This window comes from Gymnoscopelus braueri (genome assembly GCF_963280865.1).
Source record: "Gymnoscopelus braueri genome assembly, chromosome: 10".
Classification (NCBI taxonomy): Eukaryota; Metazoa; Chordata; class Actinopteri; order Myctophiformes; family Myctophidae; genus Gymnoscopelus; species Gymnoscopelus braueri.
The window spans coordinates 38,556,076-38,568,766 of NC_137611.1; the positions used below are offsets into that span (position 1 = coordinate 38,556,076).

Genomic DNA, 12,691 nt, shown 5'->3' on the forward strand with positions numbered 1-12,691 from the left:
CGGGCAACCGCGGCGGAAACAAGACCCGGCGATACACCACGAACTGAGAGTCTCCCTGGAGGAGGTTTTCCACGGCTGCACCAAGAGGATGAAAATCTCTCGCAAAAGGCTTAATCCGGATGGCAGGACCATGCGCAACGAGGATAAGATCCTCACTATTGAGATCAAACGGGGATGGAAGGAAGGCACCAAGATCACGTTTCCGCGCGAGGGCGACGAGTCGTCCAGCACCATCCCTGCTGACATCGTTTTCGTCATCAAGGACAAACCACATGCACATTTTAGGCGAGAAGGGTCTAACATTGTATATCCTGTACGCATAAGTTTACGACAGGTGAGTGTCGCTCTTTGCACCCCATCTGTGTAAAATTCCCATAGTGCTATATTCTATCTGCAGAGTGAACGAAAAACTAATTTCAATTAAAGTTGAATACTGCGATCACAAACTACCTCCAATGAGCGAGCTTGTGCGTCGAGCCTATTGGTTGAGTCACCCAGATGTGGGCCAAAATTTGCAGTACTTGAGCTTCAAAAAAATCCCTCCCGATCCTGGGGAAATTCCCAGCTGTGCACTTACTTAAATATTTGACACCATCCCCAATAAATAAATAGCCTTCTATGTAAGCTAGTCTATAGTAGTTGGAGGATAGAGAAGTCAGAAGGAAGGGGTGGATTCTGAATTATTTAACCACTTAAACCGTATATAATTGATCGGTGTCACAGGGGTCTCTACTAGGACCCCTCCTTTTTTCCCTCGACACTGAATCTCTTAGCCAAAAAGTGAAAACAGTCAATCTACAAGCTCACAGTGCATCGCAACACTATTTTCGCTGAATGTTTGCCCCAGAATAGGGATGCTAGGGTTCATGGTGTTACATTTGGTTGAAAGGGATGTTTAATGTTCAACATGGATGCATGCATTGAAAGCCATGGCTACGATCGGTCTCCCTGAAAAAAATATTCTCAGTTGACTTGAACCATAGGCCTATAAAGATTAAACACACAAAACCTTGGACATGTTCAAATTATATAATTTGGAATCTTTGGCAGCAGCAACACTGAAGGCAGAGAGAGAGAGAGGGCTGCCTACGCACATGCACACTCACAGCGAGATGTACTTACCGTATATGGCTTCTCATGCTCTGCTCAGTGTTTGGGCCTGGTTCTCATGGCCTCAATGTCCAAATATTTTGATTGCTGAATGAAAGCGACATCAGGCCTGCCACCTATGATGTCATGGATAATGACATGAAAACATTGATTTAGTCCTACGAGGCACCGTGGTTTCTGTCAAAAGTAAAACTTTTAAGCATGCTAAAACATGTTTTCACAGACAGAAATCACTGGTATATAGAAAGATTGGCAAAGAATTATACTGCATGCATATAGTGTGTAGAAATGGACCCAAATGGACTAAGGCTTTTACAGTGCAGTCTTAACGTGCTGACCACTGGTTTAGTGGGTAAAACATGACACTGGCAGGATGATTCCCACCAATGCCATCCATATACTTACAACCATGTTCTACCACATTAATCAGTGTTTAAAATGCAGAGATCCTGACAATATCACTTCTACTGGCAGCACCCTTATGGCACTGTATGGTGCACTGGATCAAAGTGACCACCAAATGAAACTGCTTAAATAACTTTCAGTTGTAAGCCATTGTGGTTGTTGTGCAGAAAAGTCCACTGCATGACATAACGTTCTGTGATGCCTCCTGACTTCCACATTCATGTCATTGCAGTCACTGTGCGGATGTTCAGTTACCGTGTCAACGATAGACGGGAAGACGTGCAACATGAAGATCACGGATGTCATCAAACCTGGCATGAGAAAGACTGTTGCCGGACAGGGTCTCCCCATGCCTAAAAACCCAGAGCAGAGAGGAGATCTCGTGGTAGAGTTTGACGTGAACTTTCCAGAGTCGCTCCCAAGTAACGCCAAGGATGTGCTGAAACGGCATTTACCTACTTAGGATGGAGGACATGGACATGTCAAAGGGTGATATTCGCATGCCAGCGCTCACTCTCCCTAACACATACACGCGCATGCACACATGCGCGAGTGCACATACAAACACACACACACACACACACACACACACACACACACACACACACACACACACACACACACACACACACACACACACACACACACACACACACACACACACACACACACACACACACACAACACAACACAACACAACACAACACAACACAACACCACACACACACACACACACACACACACACACACACACACACACACACACACACACACACACACACACACACACACACACACACACACACACACACACACACAGTACATAGTACAGTACACTCACAAGGACAATGGTATACAATTCACAGACAAACACCCTTCAAATGAATGTGCAATTTATATTTTCTATCTATTTGGTGTTTTTATTAATACCGTGCATGCTACCAAGTGGATAAAAGAGCAAGTAAAAGAGGTTGTTCATATCTGAAAGTAAATATTTTAAGTGCCACTTTCACTTTATCTATCTGATTTGTGTGTTGGTTTATTTGTGTTAGTATTTTGACATTTGTTAGTTTATATTGTATGATGTGCAAGCCAGGCAATCTTGAGTGAATGAAAAGATGTTACTGGTTAAAAAGTTGTCGAATGACTCCTATGAACCTAGGAATTATACTGTGCAAAATCACGCATTCTCATACTTTCTCCTTCTACTTACCTTTAAGAGGCACTCTTTGTCAATGAAATGTCATTTGTAAAATTATTTGTCTTTTAAGTTTATTTTCACATGAAGAGATTATATTATTATTATTATTATATTTGGAGGCTATCTTTTATGTAGAAATGTTACAGGGAGAGTGATCTGTATATGGTATAAGAGATTTTGTAACAAAAGTTCTAAAATGTACACTAAAGGATATTCAGCTGGAATGAACATGTACATTCTATAAAACTATTAAACTTGAAATAATTAGTCAATTCAAATTGTTACAGAATCTACAACAGCAGACAAGGTTTAGCTGTTAAATGTGAATGTCTTCGATTGCAGGTCAGATGTACAGAAATCAGATGAAATATATTTTTATTAAATCTCCTAATGTTTAAAGATATTGATGGCATGAATGCAAGTGTGTAAATATAGCCGTCTCAGCTGCTAGCTGTTAGCTGCCAACACAAAGACCTTTGGGTTTCCCACCAGGGGACGCCATATGAGTCATCATGGTCCAGGATCCCAAATAGAGCCATGTTAATGTCAGCAGCAGGGGCCCACTGTGCCAATAGACCCTTTCACAGCGGATGGGTTAAGGTAAATAACATTGTTTCATGTATAGGTGTTTTCCATTGTGGTTCTACTGTATATCTGCTCTTAGAATATGTCCGCTGTGAAAAGTGTCATTGTCACAGTGAATTTGAGAAGCCAATGACTGACTGACTGTCACTGTGAGATTTCCTATTATTCCCTTCTTTTCGTCAACAGGTCGAGATTACTTTCTACTGCCTTTATATAACTAAGACACGACTACTGGATTTTTAGCACTAAGATTACAATTTTAACCTTCAGTAAATTGGTCACTATTGCAAAACTTAATGGAGTAATTGGTGGGCCAAAAGAGGCCACCCCTCACTCTGGACCTGGGTGCAGTCACACCATCTGCAGCCCCTATGCAACTGTCCCTAGGTTTGGGTTATTGGATACGCTGTACCCACAATCCAATAACCCAAACCATTACCTAAACCCTAACCCAAAACTAAAGCCAATAGCATGCAACCTTCCAATACTCACACTGGCACACAGTAGTACCAAAAGGTCTCTGTGAATGCTGCCTTTAGTCACCCATATTCACAGATAGCCAGACAGCCTTTAATCTTCCAGACAGAGCACACTACTGTGCTTGTGAGTCAGAGCGATGGAGGCGAGGTGTGAGAGCGTGTTAATGTGAGGCTGGTAACTGTGCGGTCGGTGGTGTGGTGAATGCAGAGGATGACAGCCATGAGAATCACACCTGCCCGTTTCAGAGAGAGGGAGCTTGATGTAAGCTTCAGCCTTGGGAACGGGGGGAGGGAGGTGGGCAATGTCCTGGCCAGGGGTAGAGTGGGTGGTGATGTGTAGGTGGATTCAGTGGATTCTGCTACAGTGAGAGTCGGAGGCTAGCAGTCATTCAGTTACAGTGCCCCCTCACCAGGAAATGCCTCCCAACTCTCTAGAAATAAGAGAGAATTGTAGATTGTGAACTTTTGTAGATTGTGTAGATTTTGAACTTTTCTCTGCTTGCACCTATTCACCTGTTTCCTAGGCTGTGTGTTTTCCACTTCCTGTCGGATTTCATTGGATATCATTAGTCATCTGACCAGTTTCATTGGATTTCATTGGATCAAATCGACAGGAAGTGGAAAACACACAGGAAGTGGAAAGCCTAGGAAACAGGTGAATAACAACCCCCAATCAAGGCAGCGTCACTTAATTGTGTTTGTGTGGAATGTGTGCCAATAGATTTGTGTGCATTGCCTGTTGGTACTCAAACGGAGGGCAATTTAAGGGCAGATTTTGTTTACCAGTTCAGTTTAAAAACTACAGCAGGGTAAAAACATGGCAGGCTGCATAAGATTAACCTTATACATGTGATGTACACAACACAGCTGCAGCTGATCAAATGAATAACGGGAGTGTTCGATTTATGTGTGTGAAATTCCAAGCATTGACGTTATTAATCTTACTTACAATCTTACTCTTGGCCACTCTAGTCAGGAAAGTCGGGAATACACACCCCACCCGATGTGCAACAGTCCAGTTATCTGATGTACTCGTTGTACCTGTTGTCAGCACCACGTGCATCGAGTTTTATGTTGTGCCGCCGCTTTCATTCGCTTCCTTTATCTATGGCCACAGCTCTCATAGTTTCTATTCCGTTGCACACGCTGCCACTCATATTGGTGACGCGGTACAAACATGGGGCAAAGCTTGGCCAATCAGTTAAGCTGACGGGTCGGGTTGGCCAATCAAGGACTTATATTGGCTAAGCGGCACAAACCTGAGGCAAAGCTTCACCAATCCTCCAAAGATGCCAACCACACCGAGATTTGGTGCGTCCTCCGCAGACCTGTGGTCAGACAGATACAGCTACATTGCTTACTTGGCTTGCCATGTCTTTAACTTGAACTGAAAAACAAACTACAAAATCAGCCTATGGTTACATGCCCCGTGATGCAATTTTCTTCTCAAAAACCTATAGGAAGTTGTCTCCAGAGATGGATTCAGAACCAAAAACAGCATGTGCAACTTGCAAGAAGAATAGCAATTAAAGAACATATTAATAGTCCACCCAGTACGTTCTGTCTGGGTGAGGCAGTATGGAATAAATGATTCACTATGACCAGACTCCTCCCACTGACTTTCATTGGACAAACCCCAAGTTTAAAGGACTCTTATATCAGGCAACTAGCATATATCATGTTCCGGTCGGTCATATTTCCTCCCCATCACCCTGTCAGCCTTGCCAAGATGTTGCAGCCCTGAGTTGTCAAGCCGGATTTCAACATTTTCTGGCACAGTATAAAAGGTCACTTCCCTCTGTTGGTGCAATCACCAATGGCCAGCCCGCCACATGGAGTCAAAACACAGCTGCCTCAGATACATATACAGTAATGGCACCAAGGGGAGAGGAGGGCATAACTTAAATACAGACAGAACTCCCCTGATGAATGATTTCTGAATTTAGCATGGTGACTCAGTGCTACATCATGTCCACTTTTAGAGGAAGAAAAAACACATTTATTTTTAAGTCTAGCTCACTTTCCAGGCTTTGACTGATAATAGTTATAGATAGAATATTCAGTTTTGGATCCATTTCAAAACATGCTGGTTTCTAGGTTAATCTTCCACAAAACACCTTCAGTATTGTAAAATATTTACAGTCAGGCCAAAAGCAGGGCAGAGAATCTTGCGGTGTCTGTCTGTCTGTCTGTCTGTCTGTCTGTCTGTGGCTAATCCCAAACTAATAGGCAGATCAGCATCACATTTCTTGTGTACACTGCTAGCAGGCCAAGGAACTCAATCAATTCCCTAATATTTGTCAAATCAGTCAACCAAAACTGTTATTTTTGTGAATTCATAATCTCTGACCCACCATTGCTCCAGGCTATGGGATACATATCTGCAAGGCTATGGAGAGCAAGCATCCAAGCTGTCCGTCCAGCATTTGCTCCTATCCCTCTCATATAAGGCGGCTCCACACGTCAAACTTGCCTCGTAATTGAGAGAGAGAGAGCAACAGAGAGCGCCAAGGGAGGGAGACATGCAAGCCCACTTCTGATTAACACCAAGATATATTAAATGTTACATGATAACATACTCCACGCACAACATTTTTTATTTTAAAATAAAAGACATACATAACCACATACAGACCTAAAAAGACAGAACAAAACAAAAAAGAAATGACAACAACTACCGTACAACAAAACAAACCCTAACAACTACCCACCCACCCTCACCCACCCACCCATGCCCAGAGGGGAGTGGAATAGATTAATGAACACATACAAAAAATAAATAGATAATTTAAACAATTAATAATAATAATATCAAAGCTCTATGTTTGAATATTTACAATTTGTCCTAGACAGACAGTTAGAGAGACAAGGAGAGACCGCGAGAGAGACAGACTGACGCAGTTTGACGTTACTACTGTATGTTAGACAGTAAGTATTATTATAGGGGTATGCCTCCTGGCGTAGATTTGCGCTCCACTGTGCGCACCTTTCTAGGTTGCTGTATTTTTTTATGGTAGACATATATGCATATGTCTACCATGAGTGTAATGCACGTGCCTGCCCTGCATATGTTCATACACAGATCCTGTTCTATATCACCAATGAGACTGTCATGAAGATGTTGGGGGGACTACGGCCCCACATCAAAGACATCAGAACGGAGGTGATGGAGGCGTACAAAGCTGAAGATTGTTTCACACACGCCAACATTTACTGTGTTGACTTTGAGGCAAGGACTTAATAAATAACAAATTTAAATGTTGTTCTTTGTACAATGATAATATCAGAGCATGTCATGATCCACCTTGTGTCCCAAGGCGCTGGTTGAGAAATACCAAAGGGAGAACAGGTTCAACTGATATGTATCCTACAAGACAATGTCTCAAATCAGCTGTATGGCTTGGTTGCAAATGAGATCTTTAGAGTTTGTAGTGCACATAGTGTACCTATACCTCCAACAACTATATTTTAATATGCATAAAGACTTGTAAATTCACAAATCAGTCAGACAAGAACTACTTAACATGTGATTGATTGATTGATTGATTACTTTATTAACAGATTTGCAAATAGTCCGTGGTACGATTATACAATGGTGCTAAAAGGATAACACGAAAAGCCATGAGGGCTTATTTCCATTGTGGTCCTGTGTATAACATAAGAGGACAGGAAGTAATCATAATACAGTTTACCCAATTGTGTTCACATTAAAGGTAGGGTAAGTGATGTTTTTGTTTTGTTACAATAAGTGTTAAATAGCTCTATATCGTGATAGTATACTAGAGTGTTTATTCAGTAACAGGAGTCTCCCTGACTCTCCTGCTCTTTATTAAAAAGAAAACATATTTTCAGGTCGGGATACCAATGTTATCCAATCAGGTAAGCGAACTCACACAGGATACAAGATATACTAGTGCAATTGGAAGTGATGACACAAAGAAATGAGCAGACATAATTGGAACTGGAACACTATAAAAATGTAAGCTGATAAAATTGATATACTTTCTCCTGATTGGCTGACAATGTGCAACCCACTTGAAAATGTATTTATTGTTTATTAAAGAGGTACGGGGAGATCCCTGGACCCTGCTACTGAACAAACACTCTATAGCAATGATTACTATCAGAATATAGAGCTTATAACCTTTTAACAAAAAACTTTTTGTTTTCACCAAAAAAATATCACTTGCCCTACCTTAAATATATTCATATGAATGTCCTGCAATGGTTATGAGATTATACAGGAGAGCGGCTGCAATAACTCCCATACACAATTTCATTGAAGTTCTATAAATTATTTTATTCTCTTATTAGGATAAGTCATTCTTGGTCATGGAGAAACACTACTGATGATGCTCAGGAAATCCACTGTACCAGGACCAAATTCCTCACATGCGCCACCCTGTGATGCTGATGGAGCATTGCATGATGACAATTTCACATCACCTACTGAATGAGTGGGCTGGTGTGTGATGATTAACACAAGTGTGAACCTTCAATCAGCTGGTGGTATGAACAGCTGAGACAACTTCAGTGTTTGGGAGCAGTATTTACAGTAAATACATTCAGCTTATGAGTATGAAAACGAAAGTTTTGTTATGGATAATGTCATCTGTAAATGGATTTAGAGACAATCAGGCATCATCAATTTATAGGCATTTAGCAAATGCTCTTATCCAGAGGAACCATGAGGGTCCAATTTTAACACTGAGGTTTTCTTTTTTACTATGCACTTCTACTACTTATTCCACTAAAACTGTATCCCACATTGTGCAGGTTCTTTACGACATAATGTGCTATGATTTCTCTCTTAAATACTCTTCAGAGTATATGTTTAAATATTTGTGTATACATTATATTTACAATGTGTACAATACGTATTTGTATGTGTGTGTGGATAGTTTTAATTGCCTACTTGATGGTCAATGTTCTTTAATTGTTTACACCAGACAATAGACACAGAAGCGTAATATCACATTGTCTCCTACAGGTGGTAGTGTTGCATCGTTATTTAGAATGTTTTTCCCTACTCTCCTACGTTCTGTATAATACTGTATGTAATTATGTATAGGCTACTGTATTTTGGAGCAGTTCCAAAATACATTCCCATTACAGTCATCATACTTATGGCTCTGGAGTGCATCCTACCAAGAAAACGAACTCTTTGACCTCTCCGAAGTCAAGAACTACAGACTGGTATCACTCTTTCTTTGAAAAGCAGTGACTGGTTCAGGGTGAAAGGCAGGCTTTCCTTTTTCTTTTTTTGGCACAATTACAGCAGTTTACAGGGTAAACAAACTAAACAAATGACCAAACAGACAAACAACATGAATGGGAAAAAGAAGAAAAGGATAAGACAAAGGGGGATGCAGAGGAACAGAAAAACTGAATGATGATTGTTTTAAGGGTGCATCTTAGCTCATGACTGACCAGAAAACAGACGGAGGTCACCCCACCAGACAAGTCAAAAAACAATTAACATTATTTTCCTTTCTTTCCTAAATGCTTGAATGATTTTTCTAACCAACCCCCATAACCAATCAAGCCTGCCCATTCTTCTAAAACAGCAACTCCTCAAAGTCACAAGGCACTCTATGCTACCTCACAAACCTCAGTCCTCATCCTTCTTGATCCATCCGCAGCATTTGACAGTGACACAGTAAACAACCAGCTTCTCCTGGACACTCTTTCTGTCAAGACAGCTGTTCCCGTGATAACGAGGTCAGAAAGTTTCTGACCTCGTTACCACGGGAACGGCACTCAAGAAACCTTTTGACCGGCGTCCTCCAGAGATCTGTACTTGGCCCCCTCCTTTTTTCCCTTTACACCAGATCTCTTGGCCCTGTCATCTCATCTCTGCTCACAAGTTCTACTATCACCGTTATGCAGATGTCACTCAACTGTTTCTCATCCCTCCCTCTGCCACAGATTACAGAGTGCATTGCTGCATCTCTGGCTGTTATCTCACTGATATCTTCCCAACACCTCAAGCTCAACATAGACAAAGCTGAACTTATCTTCTTCCAAGTCTTCCCCCCTTGCAAGCTGTTTTAATTTCTATTGAAAACACCCTGGTGACTCCTGCTCAAACTCCCAAGAACCTGGGAGTGGGACTTGTCCTGTAGGTTTGCACTTAAACACCTGAAAGATCAGGCCCTTCCTCACCAAGGAGTCTGCATGCCCAGCTCCTTATCCAAGCCTCAGTCATCTCCAGGCTTGACTACTACTACTCCATTCATTCTAGTCTGGGCTAGCCTGGGCACCATTCCTTTTCGGGTATATGATCCGGTCGGGAGGATGGGCAGAACCGGAAAGACGTCTCACCTCAAAATAGGTCCGTCCTAATAAAATCCTTGATGCGGCATAGTTTAGCTTATTTTTTAAATGTAAATGTGCGTGCACTATCCGGAGACTATTTAGCGTCTGTATTATCCCACGGGGAAATTCTATTCCATTTAAATAGGGATTGGGGAACCAAAACAAAGCAGCACCGCAAAACCGGATGGGCACAATCCGGAAAGAGGATTATTTTTTCAATTTTTTTTCAGTAGGCGTGGCCTAGACCGGATCATATGGGTCTTTAGTAACAGAGACCAGGCTCTCCTCCGAGGTGGAAAGACTGGTGATGCGAGGTTAAGTCTGGGCTGTAGACTCACTTCCTATTTTTGTAGTATGAAAAACTCCATGTTACCCCCAGCCCTCCTTATTTCCTTGTATAACTTATTTTTGATTGATGCTGATTATGCTTGTACTTGCTCACATATGCTGTGTATATTATTTAGATATATATAATCATTTGAAAACATTTAAAAAATAATTATTCATGCAAAACCTATATGGATGCCGTCCTTATATACAGTTTTTTTTAATGAAAGTAATTCCTCATCTTCAGTCTCTTTTTCCTTTTTTTTCATGGAGTTGGCAAGTGATCTTTACATAAACATAATGAACAGCTTCAAAACAGACAAATGCTCTTTTTGTGGGGCTTCTGTACCCGATGAATTGAATACACAGGACCCCAATGGGAACAAGCCATAGTGCTTTCTTGAGTTTATCCTTTTAGCATCCTTTTGTATGGAACTGTACCTCTGTGCTTTTTTTTGCCAACTGTTAATAAAGTATTCAATCAATCAATCAAAAGCAAGGTCAAAGCTATAAAAGTCAAACAGAAGTGGGAGAAGAAAAGCCTGGAGATATCCGAGGAGGATTGGGATGGTATTTGTTAAGGTCAAACAAGAACTACTAACTCAAGAGCTTGGCGGGAATTCGCCTGGAAGAATACTTACTTTACTTTATTACCCCAAAACTGAAAAGTTTACAACAGGGCTGTCAAGGACAGGGTCAATGTTGGAGGCAATGTGGTAAAATGATGGCAGATTATCAAAGAAATCAGAGCTATTTTTAAATAGAAATTGAATGTTCTTTTGTTACAGTGTATCTGGGGAAAATCCCTGTTGAACTCATGAGCCAGGACTTATATCTGTATAAAATCATTTTGGTTCCTTGTAAGAAAGCCATCACTCGGAAATGGCTACAGGCCACACCACCTACCTACCAAGGAAGATTGGACTACAGTCGTCAACGAGATAGACTATGGAGAATCTGACCTTCTCTCTTAGGCTGAGAGCGGATCAGTACAGTATGTGAAGAACTGGAAGAAATGGACTTCTTACTGTTTCATGGGAAATGTAACTCATTGATTGAACTAGAAGTTCGGGCCGCTGCGCGGCCCTCACTTCTAGCGTGACGCGTCGTACACTTCGCATCGCAGATCCACCTTACAGCCACCTCACAGTGTGAGCGAGGGTATTGCGTGAAAGTAGGGCAAAGTCGTTTATAATTGTGGGACATGGCAACACTGTGGTGAAAAGTAAGGCAAATTCGCTTATAATCAGAGGACATGGCAAAACTGAGTGTCCTGTGCTCCCCTCTGTCTCTGTTTGTCCCCCTGTCTGTCCAATAAGGTTCGGTCCCACATAAAATTGCCTAGTTGGGTTCCACCTAGGGCCCAGGTAGAACCCACCTAAAGCCCACATGGGCAACCCAGTTGGGACCCACCTCGGTCCCACATATAATTTCCTAGGTGGGGCCCACCTAAGGCCCAGGTAGAACCCACGTATAGCCCACACGGGAAAGCCCAAGTGGGCCCATATGGTTCAGCCCACCTTGAAACCATATGGGTCCCATGTCAGCCCCACATAAATTGCCAAATTGGGGCCCACCTAGGGCCCAGGTAGTACCCACTTAAAGCCCACATGGGCAAACCCAGTTAGGACCCACCTCAGTCCCACATAGAGTTGCCTAGTTGGGGCCCACCTAGTGCCCAGGTAGGACCCACCTATAGCCCACATGGGCAACCCAGTTAGGACCCACCTTGGTCCCACATAGAATTGCCTAGGTGGGACCCACCTAAGGCCCAGATAGAACCCACTTATATCCCACATGGGCATCCCAGTTGGGACCCAAGTGGATCGCGCTGACATTGCCGACATGGGGCCCATATGGTTTAGCCCACCTTGAAACCATATGGGACGCAATGGGCGTGCTGGCTGGGTAGGCTGGCGTGAAAGTGTATAATATTTAGAGAAATTGAAAGTTTCAAATAGGGAAGTAGTAGTAGAAGTAGTGAATTAGCAAACTGGAGATTTAGTGATTTAGACAGAATGTTTCCTTTAGCCTCATTGTGTGCTAATGCACGCAACTGTTAAGGCAGGTTTAATTTTTGTTGTCTCATAACATCCTTTGTCCGTAAACAACATAGGCGACCCGTCTGTGCCTTGACTTCACCCGGCCCCCCGCCCCTTTGCCTGCAGTGTGTGTGTCTCTCTCTCTCTCTCACACACACACACACACACACACACACACACACACACACACACACACACACACACACACACACACACACACACAC

The 12,691-nt window shown here is 42.3% G+C and overlaps 1 protein-coding gene across 2 annotated transcripts in view; it reads left to right on the top strand.

The window, feature by feature from the left end:
• dnajb4 (DnaJ heat shock protein family (Hsp40) member B4) overlaps positions 1–12,691 on the top strand; it is a 104,066-nt gene that overhangs the window by 2,396 nt on the left and 88,979 nt on the right. The window contains exons 2-3 of one of the 2 annotated variants that reach the window (XM_080440703.1): positions 1–334; positions 1,748–2,004. The exon at positions 1–334 is cut by the window's left edge and continues 247 nt beyond it. In XM_080440703.1, coding sequence (XP_080296829.1) covers positions 1–334; positions 1,748–1,978 — 565 coding nt within the window. In that variant the 3' untranslated portion in view covers positions 1,979–2,004. Of the gene's footprint in view, positions 335–1,747; positions 2,208–12,691 lie in introns of those variants that run through there. The other variant, XM_080440702.1, reaches the window with a different exon arrangement.